This window comes from Bufo gargarizans, chromosome 9, assembly GCF_014858855.1.
Source record: "Bufo gargarizans isolate SCDJY-AF-19 chromosome 9, ASM1485885v1, whole genome shotgun sequence".
In the NCBI taxonomy this organism is placed as follows: domain Eukaryota; kingdom Metazoa; phylum Chordata; class Amphibia; order Anura; family Bufonidae; genus Bufo; species Bufo gargarizans.
The window spans coordinates 176,062,617-176,085,967 of record NC_058088.1 but is presented as its reverse complement, the minus strand read 5'-3'; the positions used below and the strand labels follow the sequence as shown (position 1 = coordinate 176,085,967).

Here is a 23,351-nt window from a genome sequence, read left to right as displayed (position 1 = left end):
ATGGGGGGGATCTGTGGATGACACTGTTATGGTGGGGGGAAGGATCTGTGCCACTCTGTAGATGACACTGTTATAGGGGGGGTCCCAGGATGACACTGCTATGGGGGATCTGTGGATGACCCATACCGTATATAGCATCTTATGCTATATGTGTCACCCACAGATCCACCCCATGACAGTGTCATCCTGGGATCCCCCTATAACAGTGTCATCTACAGAGTGGCACAGATCCGTCCCCCCACCATACCAGTGGCATCCACAGAACCCCCCCCCACCACCACCACCATAACAGTGTCATCCACAGATCCCCCCCCACCATAGCAGTGTCATCCACAGATCCCCCCCCACCATAGCAGTGTCATCCACAGATCCCCCCCCCACCATAACAGTGTCATCCACAGATCCCCCCACCACCACCATAACACTGTCATCCACAGATTCCCCCACCACCATAACAGTGTCATCCACAGATCCCCCCCCCCCCCACCATAACAGTGTCATCCACAGACCACAGATCCTCCTCTCCATCGCTCACATTTGACATTTGAACATTTCTAAACAGTAAACACTGTAATCCATATCCTGCAGACGGTAACTTTAACTTTTAAATCAGGAAGGAAGATTCCCGGCCGGCCGCTCTCAGATCTCTCTAGTTAGTATCTTACTCTCTCAGCTAGCTTCGGTAGGGCCAGGCATAGGCTACATACAGCCTACAGGCAGTGCGCGGGCTGCGCTTACAGTGACGTCACATGCCTGCGCCGCCTAGTAGGAGGAGCAGGCGTGCCGCCCGCACTGCCTGTAGTTGATTTATTACCATACCGGGAGAGAGAGGATACGGAATAGAAGAAATGTACAGTACACACCTGTGACGAGCGGTTCAGTCCGGCCCTGCCTGCAGCACACCAAAATGAATGGGGGCACATTTTAGTTGGGGGGGCACATGGGGGGGCACAGTGTGATGTAGGGGGGGCCGTGGCCCCCTCTGGCCCCCCCCTGGCGACGCCACTGCCGGGGCGTGGCACAGGTAAGCCCTTACCTGTGCCTGTGCGCGAGCTGGTCTGAAAACAAGTGCGGTCAGCGAGAGCAGGAAGTTCCGAGCTACCGGGGGCCTTCATCGGGCTGTTCTCGGAACTGCCTGCTCCTGGTGACCGCATTTGTTTTCAGACCGGCTCGCGGCACAGGTAAGGGCTTACCTGTGCATCACCGGACGGGTGAGTCTTCCTTACTAAAGATGGCAGCCCGCATATGTTCGCGGGTGAACAATGCGAACTGGCTATCACTGCTCCCTACTTTATAAAGGCGGCTGGTGGTATAGCAAGTGTCACAGGGCAAACCTTAATGGACTCTACCACCTAGGAGAGCACACATCTAATGCGGATGGCATCAACTGGTTTACTGCCAGAGGGAGTAAATACTCGTACAAGCATGCAGAAATGAAGATTAGGCCTGTTTAGATGGAGGAACAGTCCCAGCAATTTGTGGATTTCCAGATATTTGTTCAAAATTTCTTGTATTGATTTCAAAAGCTCACAGAGGGTTAGATTTATCAAAACTAGTGCCAAGGAAAACTGGCTTAGTTGCCCATAGCAACCAATCAGATTCCACCTTTCATTTTTCACAGCCCCTTTGGAAAATGAAAGGTGAAATCTGATAGGTTGCTATGGGCAACCATTTCTCATGCTGATGTCTTATATAAAATGTATGTAAATCAATACATCTATGATATTCCTGTATTTTCTTTGACTGTTTCATGATATGAGTTTTGAGAACTTTCGGATGTATCATCTTTACATTTTTCTGCCAGTTAAAACCTCTTTCTCTATTTTTTTTTTTCTGATTGTACATTTTATAACTCTTTTGTTTTTGAACATGATTATGGGTGCGGCCATCTTTCCTGCGCTGTAGTTACCAGCATTTAGAGATACACTTTACAGCAGCAGCCACCATGGGCCACAGACACAATGGTCTGGAGGGGACTCTGACTTCTAAAGGAAAGTCTTCCAGTCATGCTCTGTGACCTGTGCAGACGTCACTGTACAGGGAGGGGGAGTAGATTAGCTGTGACCATGTCCTATTGTGAATGGTGGATCTTGCATTTTCTATATATATACAGGGAGTGCAGAATTATTAGGCAAGTTGTATTTTTGAGGATTAATTTTATTATTGAACAACAACCATGTTCTCAATGAACCCAAAAAACTCATTAATATCAAAGCTGAATATTTTTGGAAGTAGTTTTTAGTTTGTTTTTAGTTTTAGCTATTTTAGGGGGATATCTGTGTGTGCAGGTGACTATTACTGTGCATAATTATTAGGCAACTTAACAAAAAACAAATATATACCCATTTCAATTATTTATTTTTACCAGTGAAACCAATATAACATCTCAACATTCACAAATATACATTTCTGACATTCAAAAACAAAACAAAAACAAATCAGTGACCAATATAGCCACCTTTCTTTGCAAGGACACTCAAAAGCCTGCCATCCATGGATTCTGTCAGTGTTTTGATCTGTTCACCATCAACATTGCGTGCAGCAGCAACCACAGCCTCCCAGACACTGTTCAGAGAGGTGTACTGTTTTCCCTCCTTGTAAATCTCACATTTGATGATGGACCACAGGTTCTCAATGGGGTTCAGATCAGGTGAACAAGGAGGCCATGTCATTAGATTTTCTTCTTTTATACCCTTTCTTGCCAGCCACGTTGTGGAGTACTTGGACGCGTGTGATGGAGCATTGTCCTGCATGAAAATCATGTTTTTCTTACCTTGCAGACTTCTTCCTTTACCACTGCTTGAAGAAGGTGTCTTCCAGAAACTGGCAGTAGGACTGGGAGTTGAGCTTGACTCCATCCTCAACCCAAAAAGGCCCCACAAGCTCATCTTTGATGATACCAGCCCAAACCAGTACTCCACCTCCACCTTGCTGGCGTCTGAGTCGGACTGGAGCTCTCTGCCCTTTACCAATCCAGCCATCTAGCCCATCAAGACTCACTCTCATTTCATCAGTCCATAAAACCTTTGAAAAATCAGTCTTGAGATATTTCTTGGCCCAGTCTTGACGTTCAGCTTGTGTGTCTTGTTCAGTGGTGGTCGTCTTTCAGCCTTTCTTACTTTGGCCATGTCTCTGAGTATTGCACACCTTGTGCTTTTGGGCACTCCAGTGATGTTGCAGCTCTGAAATATGGCCAAACTGGTGGCAAGTGGCATCTTGGCAGCTGCACGCTTGACTTTTCTCAGTTCATGGGCAGTTATTTTGCGCCTTGGTTTTTCCACACGCTTCTTGCGACCCTGTTGACTATTTTGAATGAAACGCTTGATTGTTCGATGATCACGCTTCAGAAGCTTTGCAATTTTAAGAGTGCTGCATCCCTCTGCAAGATATCTCACTATTTTTGACTTTTCTGAGCCTGTCAAGTCCTTCTTTTGACCCATTTTGCCAAAGGAAAGGAAGTTGCCTAATAATTATGCACACCTGATATAGGGTGTTGATGTCATTAGACCACACCCCTTCTCATTACAGAGATGCACATCACCTAATATGCTTAATTGGTAGTAGGCTTTCGAGCCTATACAGCTTGGAGTAAGACAACATGCATAAAGAGGATGATGTGTTCAAAATACTCATTTGCCTAATAATTCTGCACGTAGTGTATAGTGGATATAAAAAGTCTACACACCCCTGTTAAAATGTCAGGTTTCTGTGATGTAAAACAATGAGACAAAGATAAATCATTTCAGAACTTTTTCCACCTTTAATGTGACCTATAAACTGTACAACTCAACTGAAAAACAAACTGAAATCTTTTAGGTAGAGGGAAGAAAAAATATAAAAATAAAATAATATGGTTTCATAAGTGTGCACACCCTTAAACTAATAAGTTTTGTGCCAATATTGGCTGGTATTTGGAACTGTTCATAATTCCCTCTAGCTTAACTAAGGCCCCAGTTCCAGCTGAAGAAAAACAGCCTCTTGGCATGATGCTGCCACCACCATGCTTCACTGTGGGGATGGTGTTCGTTTGGTGATGTGCATATCTTTTGGAATTATGGCCAAAACCTTGGTCTCATCAGACCATAACACTTTTTCCCACATGCTTTTGGGAGACTTCAGATGTGTTTTTGCAAAATGCAGCCTGGCTTGGATGTTTTTCTTCTTAAGAAAAGGCTTTCGTCTTGCCACTCTACCCCACAGCCCAGACATATGAAGAATACGGGAGATTGTTGTCACATGTACCACACAGCCAGGACTTGCCAGATATTCTTTAATGTTGCTGTAGGCCTCTTGGTCGCCTCCCAGACCAGTTTTCTTGTCGTCTTTTCATCAATTTTGTAGGGACGTCCAGTTCTTGGTGATGTCACTGTTGTGCCCTATTTTCTCCACTTGATGATGACTGTCTTCACTGTGTTCCATGGTATATCTAATGCCTTGGAAATTCTTTTGTCCCCTTCTCCTGACTGATACCTTTTAACAATGAGATCCCTCTGATGCTTTGGAAGCTCTCTGTGGACCATGGCTTCTGCTGTGGGATGCGACTAAGAACATTTCAGGAAAGACCAACTAGAGCAGCTGAACTTTATTTGGGGTTAATCAGAGGCACTTTACATGATGGCCGGTGTATGCTGACTCCTATTTAACAGGATTGTAAATGTGATTGCATAATTCTGAACACAGCTACATCCCCAGTTATAAGAGGGTGTGCACACTTATGCAACCAGATAATTTTAGTGGTTTTTTTTTTCTTCCCCTCTACCTACCGTATTTTTCGCAGTATAAGACGCACCGGCGTATAAGACGCACCTAGGTTTTTGGGGAGGAAAATAAGGAAATAAATATTTTTAACCAAAAGGTGTGCTGTGGGTTTGGAACTAGGTGGTCTGTGGATGGCACTATTACTGGGGATCTGTGGATGACGGACACTGTTATGGGGGGATCTGTGGATGACGGACACTGTTATGGGGGGATCTGTGGATGACGGACACTGTTATGGGGGGATCTGTGGATGACGGACACTGTTATGGGGGCAACTGTGGATGACGGACACTGTTATGGGGGAACTGAGGATGACAGACACTGTTATGGGGGGATCTGTGGCTGGCACTGTTACAGGGGGGGGATCTGTGGATGGCACTGTTATACATGTGTCATCCACAGACCCTCCCAGCCCATAACTGTGCCATCCACAGATCCCCCGCCGCTCCAGTATACTAATATAATATGTCTGATTTAATTAATGGTTATTAAATATGCATCTTTATTCCTAATAGTACCTTAAATCCTAAGCGCTTCAGTACAATGCCGGCAGGCCGGGCAGCCGGCGCGGCGCGTCACTCACTGACGTCACTTGCCTGCGCCGCCTGCTTCATTCATAAAGTAGGCGGCGCAGGCACGTGACATCAGGGAGTTACGCTGCCGCCCGCCCGGCCTGCATTGTACGGATGCGCTTAGGATTTAAGGTACTATTAGACATAAAGGGGCATATTTAATAACCATTAATTGAATATGACATATTTTATTAGTGCGGCGGGGCGGGCCTTTTGTACAGTGACTGCACCGCCCCGCCGCTATTGCCGGCCCCAGCTCCTCCTCCCAGTCCCTCCCAGATTCCCCGCTCGCTTTACATCGCTGCCAGCGATGTAAAACTGACTGCATTCGCCGTATAAGACGCAGGGGCATTTTCCCCCCATTTTGGGGGAAGAAAAAGTGCGTCTTATACGGCGAAAAATACGGTAAAAGATTTCAGTTTGATTTTCAATTGAGTTGTACAGTTTATAGGACACATTAAAGGTGGAAAAAGTTCTAAAATGATTTATCTTTGTCTCATTTTTTTACAGCACAGAAACCTGACATTTTAAAAGGGGTGTGTAGACTTTTTATATCCACTGTAGGTGTTACCTTTCATTGTAATCCTGCCTGTGATGAGAGTGAGATGACTGCTGTACAGAACAGGCTATATCGACATACTATTAGGCTTAGTGGATGATGTAAAAACTGCAGGTGTTTAGGATCTTTTTAAAAATATAGATGGCATGGAAAATGTAAAAAAAATGTACCAGAAATTCAAAAAAATATGTTTTTAACATAAAAACTTGATTTAGGCCTGTTTTACATTTGCAGTAAACAGATCCGACAGGCTGTTTGTGGCCGGATCATCCTGCCGGATCTGTGAATGCCGGCCCCATTCACTATAATGGGAACCAGCAGAGATCCTATGTGGTTGGGCTACTAAACCTTGCAAAATATGCTGATGACCATTGGCACCACAAGTGGAAAAAGACCACCCCTTCTTCATATCTACTACATAGCGGACTACTCTGAACAGAATCCCCAGGTTGTTATCCCCTATTTTTCCAATTGTCACACCTCAAATCTGGACCGTTCTGCCCTTTCATTAAGGGTCTCACCATGCAGTGATGAACCTTATACAGTGCAGCCATTATACTAGCAGAGACTTCCTCCCTACAGGTACCTAATACCCCTTCCCTTTTTTCCTAACCCCCGATGATGCTTTTTTTGTTTGTCATGACTGGTTGAAATACCAAACATTTGCGCAATAAATAATTGAGGCCTGTGTCTCATTAAACCTGTTGTGAAATATTTTATTAGGACATGGTTGGGAAAGTACAGCTCCCTGGGGACAAGCCATGGGGGGGACATGACATATATATATATAACAATTAAGGTCTTGGTCACATATGTCTTTAGAAATCAGTTGTGAAGTCTAGAAGACAGTTCTAAACTTCTTGAGGTTGTCATGTGCGACTTGTGCGTGTCAGTACTACTCTTACTTGGAGTGGTGTCTGGGCTTTGTAGTACTGATCAGTCATGTCCAGGTGAGTCCTCATCATCAGCTTCATAGTGGGCTGGTTCCTGACTTTTTACTCACTTTGTATTGTATCGAGTGGTCTTCAATTTTTATTTAGTTGTCTAAAATGCTTTTGTATATTATACTTTTATGTAATTTTTTTTTTCACTGACAGAAGTGAAAGTTTTAGGAATTGGAGACTCTGAGAAACTGTCAATTCTTCGAGGCTGTCCTGGTCATCCTGGTCTTCCCGGTCAAAAAGGAGATGTTGGGCAACCAGGAGAAAAAGGTTGGTACAAGGTGAACAACTATTAAAATTAATCAGTTGTGTAAATGTGGACCAACATGTCAGGCACTGCACTATGTAGGGGCAAATTTATATGACTGCATTGTACTCATTTTCGGCTAAAAGTAATTTTTTTCAATTGGTCTTTAACCCCAGATTTCAAAGTTTCAGTTTCTCTACTTCTGTAATACATAGCAATACCCCCAAAAATGTTGATGACTTTACATTCCCCATATGTCTACTTCATGTTTGCAGCATTTTGGGAATGATATTTTATTTTTTGGGGATGTTACAAGGCTTAGAAGTTTAGAAGCAAATCTTGAAATTTTTCAGAAATTTACAAAAACCCAATTTTTAGGGACCACTACAGGTCTGAAGTCACTTTGCGAGGCTTACATAATAGAAACTGCCCAAAAATGACCCCATTCTATAAACTACACCCCTCAAGGTATTCAAAACTAATTTTACAAACTTCGTTAACCCTTTAGGTGTTGCACAAGAGTTATTGGCAAATGGGGATGAAATTTGAGAATTTCATTTTTTTGCCTAATTTTCCATTTTAACCCATTTTTTCTACTAACAAAGCAAGGGTTAACAGCCAAACAAGACTGTATCTTTATTGCCCTGACTCTGCCGTTTACAGAAACACCCCATATGTGGCCGTAAACTACTGTACGGGCACACAGTAGGGAGTAGAAGGAAAGGTGCGCCGTATGGTTTTTGGAAGCCAGATTTTGCTGGACTGGTTTTTTGACACCATGTCCCATTTGAAGCCCCCCTGATGCACCCCTAGAGTAGAAACTCCATAAAAGTGACCCCATCTAAGAAACTACACCCCTCAAGGTATTCAAAACTGATTTTACAAACTTTGTTAACCCTTTAGGTGTTGCACAAGATTTAATGGAAAATAGAGATACAATTTCAAAATTTCACTTTTTTGGCAGATTTTCCATTTTAATATTTTTTTTCCAGTTACAAAGCAAGGGTTCACAGCCAAAAAAAACTCATTATTTATGGCCCTGATTCTGTAGTTTACAGAAACACCCCATATGTGGTCGTAAACCGCTGTACGGGCACACGGCAGGGCGCAGAAGGAAAGGAATGCCATACGGTTTTTGGAAGGCAGATTTTGCTGGACTGGTTTTTTGACACCATGTCCCATTTGAAGCCCCCCTGATGCACCCCTAGAGTAGAAACTCCATAAAAGTGACCCCATCTAAGAAACTACACCCCTCAAGGTATTCAAAACTGATTTTACAAACTTTGTTAACCCTTTAGGTGTTGCACAAGATTTAATGGAAAATAGAGATACAATTTCAAAATTTCACTTTTTTGGCAGATTTTCCATTTTAATATTTTTTTTCCAGTTACAAAGCAAGGGTTAACAGCCAAAAAAACCTCATTATTTATGGCCCTGATTCTGTAGTTTACAGAAACACCCCATATGTGGTCGTAAACCGCTGTACGGGCACACGGCAGGGCGCAGAAGGAAAGGAATGCCATACGGTTTTTGGAAGGCAGATTTTGCTGGACTGGTTTTTTGACACCATGTCCCATTTGAAGCCCCCCTGATGCACCCCTAGAGTAGAAACTCCATAAAAGTGACCCCATCTAAGAAACTACACCCCTCAAGGTATTCAAAACTGATTTTACAAACTTTGTTAACCCTTTAGGTGTTGCACAAGATTTAATGGAAAATAGAGATACAATTTCAAAATTTCACTTTTTTGGCAGATTTTCCATTTTAATATTTTTTTTCCAGTTACAAAGCAAGGGTTAACAGCCAAAAAAAACTCATTATTTATGGCCCTGATTCTGTAGTTTACAGAAACACCCCATATGTGGTCGTAAACCGCTGTACGGGCACACGGCAGGGCGCAGAAGGAAAGGAATGCCATACGGTTTTTGGAAGGCAGATTTTGCTGGACTGGTTTTTTGACACCATGTCCCATTTGAAGCCCCCCTGATGCACCCCTAGAGTAGAAACTCCATAAAAGTGACCCCATTTTAGAAACTACGGGATAGGGTGGCAGTTTTGTTGGTACTAGTTTAGGGTACATATGATTTTTGGTTGCTCTATATTACACTTTTTTGTGCGGCAAGGTAACAAGAAATAGATTTTTTGGCACGTTTTTATTTTTTGTTATTTACAAAATTCATCTGACAGGTTAGATCATGTGGTAATTTTATAGAGCAGGTTGTCACGGACGTGGCGATACCTAATATGTATACAATTTTTTTTATTTATGTAAGTTTTACACAATGATTTCATTTTTAAAACAAAAAAAATGTTTTAGTGTCTCCATAGTCTAAGAGCCATAGTTTTTTCAGTTTTTGGGCAATTATCTTAAGTAGGGTCTCATTTTTTGCGGGATGAGATGACGGTTTGATTGGCACTATTTTGGGGTGCATATGACTTTTTGATCGCTTGCTATTACACTTTTTGTGATGTAAGATGGCAAAAAATGGCTTTTTTTACACCGTTTTTATTTTTATTTTTTTACGGTGGTCATCTGAGGGGTTAGGTCATGTGATATTTTTATAGAGCTGGTCGATACGGACGCGGCAAATACCTAATATGTATACTTTTTTTTATTTATTTAAGTTTTACACAATGATTTCATTTTTGAAACAAAAAAAATCATGTTTTAGTGTTTCCATAGTCTAAGAGCCATAGTTTTTTCAGTTTTTGGGCGATTATCTTGGGTAGGGTATGATTTTTGCGGGATGAGATGACGGTTTGATTGGTACTATTTTGGCGTACATGCGACTTTTTTGATCACTTTTATTACCTTTTTTGGGAAGTAAGGTGGGCAAAATTTCAATTTTCTCATAGTTTTTATTATTATTTTTTTTATGGCGTTCACCGTGCGGGGAAAGTAAAATGACCGTTTTATAGATCAGGTCGTTATGGACGCGGCGATACCTAATATGTGTAGTATATTATTTTTTTATTTTTATTTTTTATTCAGTGATAAATGTGTTTTTTTTTTTATCTTAACTTTTTTCCTTCTTTTTTACATTTTTTTTGACCCAGACCCACTTGGTTCTTGAAGATCCAGTGGGTCTGATGTCTGTATAATACAGTACTGTACAATATATATTGTACTGCGCTGTATTTTACTTACCACTTTGAACAGATCTCTGCCTTCAGCACAGATCTGTTCAGCACCATGGACAGCAGGACGCCTGAGACTGCGTCCTGTTGCCATGGGAACCTTCCCTGTCTGCTCAGTAGTGTTCAGAACTTCGCAGACGGGGAAGGGTAAGGACGGGGTTCTGGGGGGGCTGTCTGGGAGCTCTCTCCCATCGGGGGGCTGCAAAGGCACAGCAGCCCCCGATGGGAGAGGGAGGGAGCTCCCTGAGCTGTTAACCTTTTCCATACAGCGGTCCGTACGGACCGCTGTATGGAAAGGGTTAAACGGCTGACATCGCATCACCGATGTCAGCCGTTTATACCAGGGTGCCAACAATGTGCTGGCACCCTGGTATACCCACTAGAAGCCAACGATTATTCAAGGGGAGGCGGGCGGGGGATCGTGATCCCGCCTCCCGCACCGCCCGCCTCCCGCACCTCCCGCACCGCCTGCGACACCCACCTGCACCACCCGCCCACATAATATCATTCAGGGGTGCAGGGGGGGTTAATAAAACTTAATTTCTGGCATTTTAACGTTTGATCCCCGTGGTCAGAGACCGCGGGGATCAGAATCGGCTAAAAGCGCAGCAAACCGCAGGTCTGAATTGACCTGCGGTTTGCTGCGATCGCCGATACGGGGGGGGGGACAGGATGCCGGCTGAATGATTTCAGCCGAAATCCCGTTCGGATTAACCCCCGGGGCGGCCGCAATCTTATTTTAAACTCATGACGTACCGGTACGTCATGGGTCCTTAAGGACTCGGGAACCATGCCGTACCGATACGTCCTAAGTCCTTAAGGGGTTAAAAGAAAAAGAAAAAATTCAACAGTTTTTGCCCCACAGGATTACCGGTAAGTTTCATCTGTAGAGTATCTAACTTTCATTTTCACACTGAGCTGTCATGTTCCTGCTCTGACAGCTTGATGTGTAGCCCTTATCTCTGAATTCCAGACAGATCATAAACACTCATTAAAGCTATAGTCTCATCATTTTGAAAATAATTTAGCTATAATGAGTGTTTATGAGCTGTTAGGAAAGGCTGAAAATTAAACCTGTAGGACAAAAACTGTTGAAAAGTTTTAATAATGACCAATCGACAAAAAAAAAAAAAAAAGTGTAGTCCAATCAATCAGTAAAAAATTGTTTCTGAGGTGTTCATAGCCCTTAAAAAATTCCTAGCTTTATCAACATGGTCATGTTAAAAATAAATTATTGGACCCACAACTGGTTAATGAGTTTTGAGTCGTAATGGTTCATATTTGCAGTGAATACAAGCCAACGGCAGATGGGTGAGCTGGATCTATCTGCTATCCCCGCTTTACCTTTTAAACTTGGTTGTGTAACGTAGACCCTATAGTGCAACCACTAATGAATTTCTGTAGAATATAGGCACATATTTAATGATAACATTTTTTAAAGTGAAAAGGTTAGAATTTACAATAAATGGGGATCTATACCACGTAGCTTCTATGCAGGGTTGCCAACCAGAATTTTTCTTTTTTCTGGACAACTTATCCCAAAATCACGGACATTCAACATTTTCATGGACAAAGTGGAAAACCATAAAGAATGATAATGATCATAAGTAAAGGTGCATTTAGATGCACCAATAATCGTTCCCGGACATCTGGCCGTCTTAATGTGCCGCCGATCACCCGATGAACGAGCTCAATTCTTATTCATTGGGTGGTCCTGTCGCTCATGCAGGCACCACCAATCATGATTTTGTATGAGGACGAGTGATCGCTATTGCCATCTCCCGTCCTCCTTCACTGAATGAGCAGCCAACTGTCAGGAAGGAATGCTTCCCTCCCGACAATCGGCCACTCAATCGGCCCGTCTAAATCCACCTTAAGGGTACATTTACCCCAACAATAGATCTGACCAATTTCTGTACAATCAGACCAAAAGTTGGTGTGAACAACCAGATAATGCACCCTAATACATGTCTATAGTTCAATATAATGATAAGAACCAGTGGTGGACTGGGAACTTAAAGTGGGCCTGGAAAAAAGTAGCCCAGTTTTGTAGATGGGTCCAAATTCATGGAAGGCGGTGTCAGCAATACCATATTGTGGCGCATTATACCACCCCAACAGAACCAAATACCACAGTCCGTCACAAAATACATCCCCAAAAAGTTCCACTGGCCGGCAGTGAGGAGGACTCAGGTGACCCCCTGGGCATCGGCCCACCCGGAAATTTCCCTGTAAGGTCTATGGCCAATCCGCCCCGATAAAAACTCATTACCAGCATTTACTGTGAGCTGTAAAATGATGATAATTACCACCAGCCTCAAAAAAATCATGGAAACATCTATTTTTTTTCATGGAGGCAAGAAAAAAGTCCCCTATTTTTACGGACTGTCCAGAAATTTCTGGAAGGTTGGCAACCCTGCTGCTATGGGTTCCCAGGTTGGCTGGTCCCCATTTCAAAGGATGATGAGAACTTGGCCCTGAAAGGGACCTAATTCTTATGTCTATGTGTACGTATAACACTATTGATTCCAGGGGACATTAAAAATGAAAGCGGTATGCATAATATAAAATAAAAATAAGTACAGTAAGGGTGGACTAACCTCATGACAGAGTAATACAGAGGAAGAGAGGACCCTGCCCCCGAGGGCTCACAATCTACAAGGGAAGGGTGAGGAGACAGTAGGTAAGGGTAGAAGCTGCTCATTTATCTGAGTATTGGCAGTAGGGTTATTGTAGGCTTTTCTCAGAAGGTGTGTTTTTTAAAATTTGGATTGTGGCAGAAAGTGTGATTTGCTGGGTGATAGCTGGATAAAGAGGAGGGGACAAGGGAAGACATCTTGAGAATGGATGTGATGGTGACATCTTTAAAGGGAGGCAGGACACCAGGGCTTATTGATAGGTTGAAGAAGTGGGTTCAGGCTGGGATAAGCATAGTGATAAGGTTAGGGATGAGGTGAGATGGGATTGCGTCAAGGGCACCAGTTGTGAGGTGTGATTTGGAGAGTTGGGTGGAAAGCTTTCCCTCAGTGATCATGGAGATATATATCTACTGCCATTTGTATTGCAGGACAACTGGGGTCTGTGGGGGGCACAGGAAAGACTGGACCTCCAGGTGAAAAAGGTCAGTAAAGAACTTATAATGCAAATATTAATATTAGTAGAAATATATGTGATAACAATGTGAAATTTAGGTAATTTATCCTGTCTGGGCAAGGATGGATTTTTCTACCGCTCCCCCCTTTTAAGGCAATATCTTAGCACGGCCCCTGAAACTTTGCAGTGGGGATTTATAGTACCTTAGCGTCAGTCATTGTGTTCCACATTACATGTCGCACTTTTAAACCCCTTCCCGCCAACTCAATGTAAAATTAAGTTGGCGGTGGCGGTTTACAGATGGCACCCGCTCGCCATCTTAGAAAGTAATCTTATAACTGCTTGTTCAAGTTCGCTAGAGAAACTATTAAAACAAAGGTAAAAATAAAAATTCAAATAACCCCCCTTTCCCCAAAATAAAAATACATAAACAATGAAACAAATAAACATCACGGGCATTGCTGAGGGCAAAAAATGCCTGTGCTGTTAACATTAAAAATATTTATCCCATACGACAAATGGCAAAATGGAAAAAAAGAAATTCAACATGGCCAATTTGCTATTTTTTGGTCGCTTCACCTTCCAGAATTTTTTTAATAAAATGTGATCAAAAAGTCATTCACAACACTATGGTACCATATTTGCATATAGCAATGCAAAAAAATATATATTATTTTTTTCCAAAGTTTATTTTTTTTTTGTATTAAAACACACACAAAGGAAATTTACAGTATGGTATTGTTGTAAGGCTACTTTCACACTTGCGGCAGGACGGTTCCGACAGGCTGTTCACCCTGTCGGATCTGTCCTTCCGCTATTTCGCCATGCTGCCGGACCGCCGCTCCGTCCCCATTAACTATAATGGGGACGAGGCGGAGCGCCAGGCACAGCACGGCAGTGCACGGCAAAAGGCCGCCGGACTAAAAGTCCTGCATGTCCGTCTTTTTAGTCCGGTGGCCTCTCATCGCGAACTGCCGTACTGCGCCGGAGCTCCGCCCCGTCCCCATTATAGTCAATGGGGACGGAGCGGCGGTCCGGCGACATTTACCCTATAGATATGCGGACATGCACAGTTAGGCCCCTTTCACACGGGCGAGTTTTCCGTGCGGGTGCGATGCGTGCGGTGAACGCACTGCACCCGCACTGAATCCTGACCCATTCATTTCTATGGGGCTGTGCACACGAGCGGTGATTTTCACGCATCACTTGTGCGTTGCGTGAAAATCGCAGCATGCTCCTCTTTGTGCGTTTTTCACGTAACGCAGGCCCTATAGAAATGAATGGGGTTGCGTGAAAATCGCATGCATCCGCAAGCAAGTGCGGATGCGGTGCGATTTTCACGCATGGGTTCTAGGTGACAGTCTATTCACTGTATTATTTTCCCTTATAACATGGTTATAAGGGAAAATAATAGCATTCTGAATACAGAATGCATAGTATAATAGTGCTGGAAGGGTTAAAAATAATAAAAAAGTTAACTCACCTTCTCCTCTTGATCGCGTAGATCCTGGTCTGTTCTTTAGCTGTGGGCTAAAGGACCTTTGATGACGTCAGATCACATGCTCCATCACCACGGTGATGGACCATGTGATTGGAGCATGTGATCTGACGTCACCACAGGTCATTCAGTCCACAGCTAAAGAACAGACCGGGATCTACGCGATCAAGAGGAGAAGGTGAGTTAACTTTTTTTATTATTTTTAACCCTTCCAGCACTATTATACTAAGCATTCTGTAGTCAGAATGCTATTATTTTCCCTTATAACCGTGTTATAAGGGAAAATAATACAATCTTCAGAACATCAATCCCAAGCCTGAACTTCTGTGAAGAAGTTCGGGTCTGGGTACCAAACATGCGCGATTTTTCTCACGCGAGTGCAAAACGCATGACAATGTTTTGCACTCGCGCGGAAAAATCATGCATTTTCCCGCAACGCACCCGGCTCTTATCCGGGCAAAAAACATGACGCCCGTGTGAAAGAGGCCTTAGATCGCCGCAAGCGTGTCCGCAATATACCTGTCCCATTTCTCTGAGTGGTTTTATTGAGTGTAAAAAATGATTTTATATATAAATCGCTGTAATCTCGCGGTGCGCGACCTCGCGCATGCGCAGTTCCTTCCCTGAGGCTGATGCCAGCACAGGGAAGGAACACTATGCCGGCACTGCGCATGTGCGAGATTACGGCGATCTGACTTTGTGAGCAAGGAGGAGATTCGTGGATACAGGTGGTGCTGGGCTCCTTCACAGGGGGGTTTGGCTGGGCTCCAGAACGGTTAGTGCAGCCCCGTGGGCTCCTTACCAAGCTGATTTGCATATATATAAAATAATTTTTTACACTGAATAAAACACCTCAGAGATATGGGACAGGTATATTGCGGACATGCTAGCGGCGATCTAGCCGTGCGTGTCCGCAGCTCTAAACAGTAAAAAGAGGTGACAGAATCCCTTTAACTCCACATTGTATGCAACTGTAAATAGTGCCATAAGAAAATACAATATAACTCCCACAAAAAACAAGCTCTCATGCAGCTGTGAATAGAAAAATAAAAAAGTTATGGCTTTGGGAAGGATGGGAGTAAAAAAAACTAAAATGAAAAAACGGTAAATCCCCTGGTCTTCAAAGGGCTTAAAAAGGTCTCAGGAGCCTGACATATGGATAGCTGTTTGGTTGAAGGACAAGGATCCTTTTACACAGGCAGTTGACTTGCCCACAAAGAGCACCAATCGACGATACAGGAAGTCGATTGATGTTCGTTAACTTTAATTTTTACAGGACAACGATCAGGCGGGGGTTGAAGGTCTCCTCTCCTCACTGTTTGCCACCAGCACACCCCTGTCTACATGGGGAGATTTGCTACAGATAAATGATCATTTTTATACCCACATGAAAATGAAATCAACATCATGACAACTGCTCCTAAAATACTCGCTAAGATTGATCAATACCGTATCTTTTTCTTATAGGAGAAAAAGGAGAAGGAGGCACGACTGAGCCAGTCTATGGTAAGTTAGGGGGAGAGGTTGGAGCAGAATCTGTCTAAAGTCCATATAGCTCAAAGACGTCAATCATAGAGGAAGCAAAATGTAGATACACAATATATACAATAAAAGGGAAAACAATGCAAAAAATAAATACAGTGAAAAATAAAAGCATCCGTGATTTCTTGTTCTGTACTCCAGGACTCTCCATTATAATCTGTGGGGAATTACGATAACAGACCTAACCTATGGATATGCCATAAATTAAAGGTCTTACCTGCTTTACACAACTCATTATTAGACGGATGCCCTAATAATAAGGTGATCAGAAGGTGTCCTGTTGCTGGAACCATTACTGTGAGGAGTCCAGCAGCAAATGTTCAGCTCCCCTACAGCACCACCGCAGGGGAAATAAAGTATTACACAGGTCCCATTGAACTCCAAGGTATGTCTCTCTGCTCAAACTTGCAGGGTCCTCCGGAGTGAAAGATGCGTTTTTTTTTTTTTTTTACAGTCGCTTTCCAATCTGGCTGATGGATGGCAATCCTGAATCAGAAACCCGGGCCTTCTATTAACTATAACAATTTATTTTTTTATGTTCTAGCTGCCAGGAACTGCAAAGAAATGCGACATCAGGGGGCAGTCCTTAGTGACTGGTACACCATATACCCAGATGGCAGCCGGCCCCTGAAGGTCCTGTGTGATATGGATACGGATGAAGGAGGATGGATCGTAAGTATATACAACACGTGAACAGGAAGTCACAAGAACATTTATTAGGGAAATCTGGATCCATTGCTACTTTATCCCGTCCTATGGTATTTAAAGGGGATGTCTCACTTCAGTAAATGGCATTTATCATGTAGTGAAAGTTAATACAAGGCACTTACTAATGTATTGTGATTGTCCATATTGCCTTCTTTGCTGGATGGATTCATTTTCCCATCACATTATACACTGCTGGTATCCAAGGGTCATGACCACCCTGCAATCCAGCAGCGGTGGTCGTGTTTGCACACTATAGGAAAAAAGAGTCATCCTATGTACACTCCCACGGTCCCGGCCGGTGCTTTTTCCTATAGTGTAAAAGCAAGACCACTGCTGCTGGATTGCAGGGTGGTCTTAACCCTTGGATATGAAAAGGGTATAATGTGGTGGAGAAATGAATCAAACTATAAAAGGGGGCAATATGGACAATCACAATACATTAGTAAGGGCCTTGTATTAACCTTTACTACATGATAAAAATGCCATTTCCTGAAGTGAGAGAAGTCCTTTAAAGGGGTGATCCAACATGTAAAACATGCCCCCCAATGCTAGGACCCCTCATATAGATAATACCCCACTCTCCGTCACCCGCTTAGCTCCTGCTCCCCGCACGGGCATCATTGCATCTCCAAGTCGCGCAGATTAAAACATCCATCGACGGGTGGGAGGGATTGGGTGCAGCCAATAGAAGGCTGTGACGGGGACTAGCCTCCATAGCATCGTAGGTGACGATAGGGAGGCTCGTCCCAGTTGCAGCTTGCTATTGGCTGGCCACCGTTGGCGGAGGTTGTGATCTGCATGACTCGGAGATGCAGCGGCAGCCGTGCAGGGAGCAGTGTTGATTGCTATAGATTGATTGCTACAGTGTTGATTGCTATAGAACATGGTGAGATAAACACAGGTTTTGCACCCCTATTTATTACCTGTGGGAGGGATCCAGGCTTCACAGCAGATCTCCAGTTTCGGACTTACTCGGGCAACCACACTGGTTGTTCAGGGAGGACTAGCAGTTCTTCAAGTGGAGCCAGGGAAAAAGCCCAGGCAATGCTGGCTCCCAGTCACTGAGAGAACCAGGGGTCAGGCCTACCCCGGCCCATTGTGTAAGGTGTCGCATTCAGTTGGGCTACACTACTGTGCTTTATGGCATAAAAGACTGGATAGGTAGTGTCACAGATTATTTGCCACAATATTGTTTTGGCAAGATTATTTGTGTTTGATGAGTGGGAGTTCCTTATAATAGTCACTTCCCGATAACCTGGTCTTCTTTTGACTTTAGGTAATACAGAGACGTTGGGATGGGTCAGTAGACTTCTTCCGCACTTGGGATGCTTATAAGAAAGGCTTTGGCAGTCGGCTAAATGAATTTTGGCTGGGGAATGACAATATTCATCAAATAACTTCAACAGGTAATAAGGAATGGCTGTGTATCCAAGGTTGAAGGTTCCATAAGTGTTTCTTGCTGGCTTGTCATGGGCTAGTTGACCTAGAGCTCCATTATTTGAGAGTACTGCTCATCATCTTTCCTATTTTATGAAACTATGGGAACTAGAGTTTTGGTGGTCTATATGCACCTAAAATTTAACTTACATAAAAAGACACACCACTAGTCTGGAGAACCCCAACTATCTCTTCTAAGCCATACCTAATGACTATGAAGGTCTGAAGTGGACCACACACATAGGATAACTGTTGGCCCAACAAGCATTAGGCTTAATGCATGTTGGCCTAATACTTGTTGGGCAAACAGTTATCTTATGTGTATGGCCCATTGTTCTCCTTCTTCCAGGCATGATATGTACTTTTTAGATAATCTCTGGTCATAAGAGGCATTTAGTAGAGACCCTGGCCTAAACATAAGGACCTATCCCAGATCTCTGCTGTAGTTACAGTTGCATAGAATGGTTTACTCTGAGACCAAGCTGTTGAATGGTCTCCTCTATGTTCAGCATAAGCTGAGTTTTATTAAAGATCTTTCGTTTTTGCGTTTTAATTTTTCTTCCCTATTTTCCTTGAGCCTTAACTTTTTTATAGCTGTATGAGGGCTTATTGTTTTTACTTTCTATTGCCACCATTAATTATGGCATAAAATGTAGTGGGACGTGGTAAAAAAAATTCCAAATGGGATGGAATTGGAAAAAAATGCAATTCCTCCACTGTTTTACGGGTTTTGTTCCCACAGCGTTTCATTTGCGGCAAAACTGACCCATGCCCTTCATTCTTTGTTTCAGTATGATTACAACAATACTCCATATGTATATGTTTTTATGTCTAAATAGTGTAAAAATAAATGTAAACTTTGATTAAATATATTTTTTTTATATCACCATACTCTGACCCCCCGTAACTTTTTTATACTTATGTTTACTGAGCTGTTTAGGGGCTCATTTTTTGCGAGACAATCTATAGTTTTTATTGATGCCATTTTGGAGTGTGCTTGACTTTTTGATCACATTTGATTACATTTTTTGGGGTAAGAAAAGCAATGAAAGAATGACAAATCGGTTATTTTGACCCTTTTTTCCATTACGACATTCGCCGTATTGGAATTTTTAAAACATATTTTAATAGTATGGGTGTTTTCGGTCGCGATGATACTCATGATGTTTATATTTATTGTTATTTAGGTATTTATTTTTTAATTATACTGAAAGGGGGGTGATTTAAACTTTTATATTTTTTATTTTTTATATTTTGTTTAAATTTTTTTTATTTTTTGTGATTATTTTGAAGCTCATATATGAGCCTATAAATATTTGTTTTTAAATTTTTGATTTTGTTCTATCAGGGATTTTTAAAATGAGGTTTACACTAGAAATAGCTCATTTCTTATCCTGGCCAAAATAAGAATTGCAGCATGAACACTATAAGCCTCTTCAGCAAGGCTCACAGTGTTCAGCACAACTACCAATGCCCACATTGACCGCATAGGGCATTGTTTTTGGCGCATTTAGATGCCGTGATCTCACTTGATCACAGCATCTAAAGTCTTTAATTACCGTGATCGGCATTATTGCCAGTCACGGTAATTAGCCGCAGGTCTCTGCTGTTCTGGCCATGGTGCTCGTCGCACGTGCTAGCAGGCGCCATGCTTACACATCGCTTCAGCGCCATACATGTACGGAGCTGGTAGCAAACAGATTAAGCTTGGTGCCATGTTTTTGTAGCCATTTTAGTTTTCAGTTTCTAAAGCTCTTGTACATATCTTTTTCCAGAAACATGGGAACTACGTGTTGATCTACAAGATTTTGAAGGTAAAATGGTGTTTGCCAAGTATGCACGCTTCAAAGTATTGGATGAATCTGAGAAATACAAAGTATTAATTGGAGCCTATCAGGATGGAACTGCAGGTGAGAGACAAAAAAATAAAATACACTAAACAGTGTGTAGTCATATATTAATGTGTGATATGTATATTGATTTACTTATTGTGGGAATCCATTAAAATGGCTGCAGAAGGAGCTATGCCCAAACACATACTTCTGCCTCCTCTATTAAAACATAGAGCACCTGATTCCCGAAGTCCCATTTAAGCCTAAAACAGCTGCATAGGAGGGCTGCTATGGTGAGAGTAGGAACAGTCCGTGTTGCTCCCATCTCCTTTGTTTGTGGTTTGGAGAACAAATAAGGTGGTGGAGCATTGGATCAAGGGTCATGGAAAGGGTGTGGTGGGGTAAGGAAAGGAAAAACCATAATTGGAGGGAGGACATTTAGAGGTTTGCTATGTACATCGCTAATTGTATACAATGACGTTTTCAGTAGAATAAAATCAATAGACGTGAAGGTAAGGACTGTTGGACTGTTGAATCTACATTGTATGGCAGATGTTCTGATATTTGATATGTCTCTGTCATTTTCCAGGAGATTCTATGGGAGGTTTAAACAACATGAAGTTTAGTACTAAAGATGAAGACAACGACGTTTCTGAGAGCCATTGTTCCCTACTGTATAAAGGCGGCTGGTGGTATGGCAATTGTCACCGGGCAAACCTTAATGGACTCTACCACCTAGGAGAGCACACATCAATTGCAGATGGCATCAACTGGTATACTGCCAGAGGGCATAAATACTCGTACAAGCATGTAGAAATGAAGATTAGGCCTGTTTAGAGAAAGATTGAGCAATAATTGTCTTAAATTAATGCCAAAACACACGGTGTGGGTGCCCCGAACAGCCTGGTGACTGAAGAGTTCGGTTTGGCTGGAGTAGGTTCAGTGTATTGTCTACCTGATCATAGTTGTAGCTAGGCTTTTCCAGCACACAGCGCAAATCTCCCACCAGCTTCCCTTCCTCATAGCTAGTCCTTGTAAATAGCTCCCTGTAGCTTTGGTTCTAGGTAGGACTGGGAAAGTGTAAGCATGCTCGGGCCATGACGAAAAGCATTGCCTTTGCAGACACCACATGCCACCATTTCTACTTACATCAATAAATGTATATAATTTCATTGAAGGTTTCATTTAACAATGTACATGTATTTCATTGAATTTTTCATTTCATTCCGCTGTTTGAAAAAAAGTTTCTCTGCCTTATTTATGAAAAATAACTCTCTGTTGCCAAAACAACCATAACGGTGCGACTTTTAATTTTCAAGAGCACTATGAGAAATTAAAGCAGCTCTGTGATTGGTTGCTTTCGGCAAGAAATTATATATATATATGGCTTTCGTGTGAAATTTATGGAAAACGTAAAAAGTTCAGGCTACAGTGATATTATATCAGGAAAGTAGGGGATTTAAGTAGAAGCAAGCAATGGTGATTACCTCATCTCAAACAATTTATTGAAACAAAAGCCACCACCAGTGCTGGGTATACCCCCACAAAAAATGTCACTGCCTCAATAATGTGTCATGTGGCTTTCAGCATCAATTACAGCTTGACAACAATGTCTCCTGCTGTTCACAAGTCTACTTATTGTCTGCTGAGGCATGGCATCCTATTCTTCTTGAAGGGCGGCCCTCAGGTCATTGAGGTTCTGGGGTACAGAGTTACGAGCCTCTACACGTCGACTCAGCTGATCCCATAGTTTTCAATGGGATTCAGGTCTGGAGAAAGTGCAGGCCACTCCATTTGAGGTCCCCCAGTCTCCAGCAGCCATTCCCTAATGATGCCACCTCGATGAGCTGGTGCATTGTCGTCCATGAAGATGAAATTAGGCCTGTGTTGATCATGCAGAGGCACACTGACTGGATTAATGATGTTATTCTAGTAGTATGGGCTTGTCACTGTACCATTCACAAAGTGTAGGGCAGTTCTGTATTGACTAGACACACCTGCCCACACTGTAACACCACCACCACCAAAGGCTTGTCTGGTGACAACAATGTCTGATGCATAGTGCTCTCCTTGACGTCTTCAACATTGTTGGCGGACATAATTTCTGCTCAGCGTGAATCGACTTTCATCAGGGAACAGCATTGAGGCCCACTGGTCCTTCATCCAGCGTAGATGCTCCCTGGCCCATGCAAGACGATGATGCCTGTGGTCAGGTACCCTTGCAGGGCGTCTAAGAACACAGACCCTCATCCGGTTCCGCAGAGCATTGTTCAGAATGAAGCGGTCATCAGTGTGGGATGTAGCCAAAGGACGTCCACTTCTATGCCTTCCTGTGACTCTTCCAGTCTCTCTGTATCTCTGTTGCAACCGGTTGATGACACTCTGTGACACTCTAAGCTCAGTGGCCACTTCCGTTGACAACATCCTGCTTGAAGCCTCACAATGGCCAGGTACTGTCGATCGATTGTTCGGTGTTGTCTTGGTCTCATGATGTCAGAATGTGAACAGCATGATCAGGAGGACCAGTAAAATACAAATTCTAATTGAACGAGGAAATTTATTGGGCGATTCATGGATTAAACACCTGTTGTGAATTTTGCCGTTAAGCTCCTTGTTAGAGAACAGCAAGTTGTGTAAAAAGTACTGAAACATTGAACAGTTGGATATGTGCATTCAAAAGTTTAGAGAAGGTCACATTAAGTTCACCTGTAACGGTTAGAGTCCATCTAAGGTTCATCCTGAAATCTTGTAGTGCATACAGACATATATATATATATATATATATATATACACACATATGAGAGAGAAAGAGCATAAAATTGACCACCTACGTCCTATGGAAGTCAATGGAGTGGTGGACCAACGTACCCACTACTGCTCCATTCCAGTGAGTGACTTTGTAACCCCTGTTGTTAGGATTGGTGGAGGTAGCAAAAGTCGATGGCAGTTTAAAGGAATTTTACTGTACTGTAAACCGGGCTGTTTTAGGAGTTGAACGTCTGAGTGAATTGATGAGGCTTAGCTAC

The 23,351-nt window shown here is 42.8% G+C and overlaps 1 protein-coding gene across 3 annotated transcripts in view; it reads left to right on the top strand.

Annotated features, from left to right (window-relative positions):
- Positions 1-6,705: 6,705 nt before the first annotated feature.
- LOC122919639 (ficolin-1-like) overlaps positions 6,706-23,351 on the top strand; it is a 37,318-nt gene continuing 20,672 nt past the window's right edge. Inside the window, exons 1-8 of one of the 3 annotated variants that reach the window (XM_044268778.1) lie at positions 6,711-6,839; positions 6,987-7,100; positions 13,283-13,336; positions 16,274-16,312; positions 16,893-17,020; positions 18,333-18,462; positions 20,269-20,403; positions 20,915-22,036. In XM_044268778.1, the coding sequence (XP_044124713.1) occupies positions 6,761-6,839; positions 6,987-7,100; positions 13,283-13,336; positions 16,274-16,312; positions 16,893-17,020; positions 18,333-18,462; positions 20,269-20,403; positions 20,915-21,162 (927 nt within the window). In that variant the 5' untranslated portion in view covers positions 6,711-6,760 and the 3' untranslated portion in view covers positions 21,163-22,036. Of the gene's footprint in view, positions 6,840-6,986; positions 7,101-13,282; positions 13,337-16,273; positions 16,313-16,892; positions 17,021-18,332; positions 18,463-20,268; positions 20,404-20,914; positions 22,037-23,351 lie in introns of those variants that run through there. The other 2 variants (XM_044268782.1, XM_044268780.1) reach the window with 2 other exon arrangements.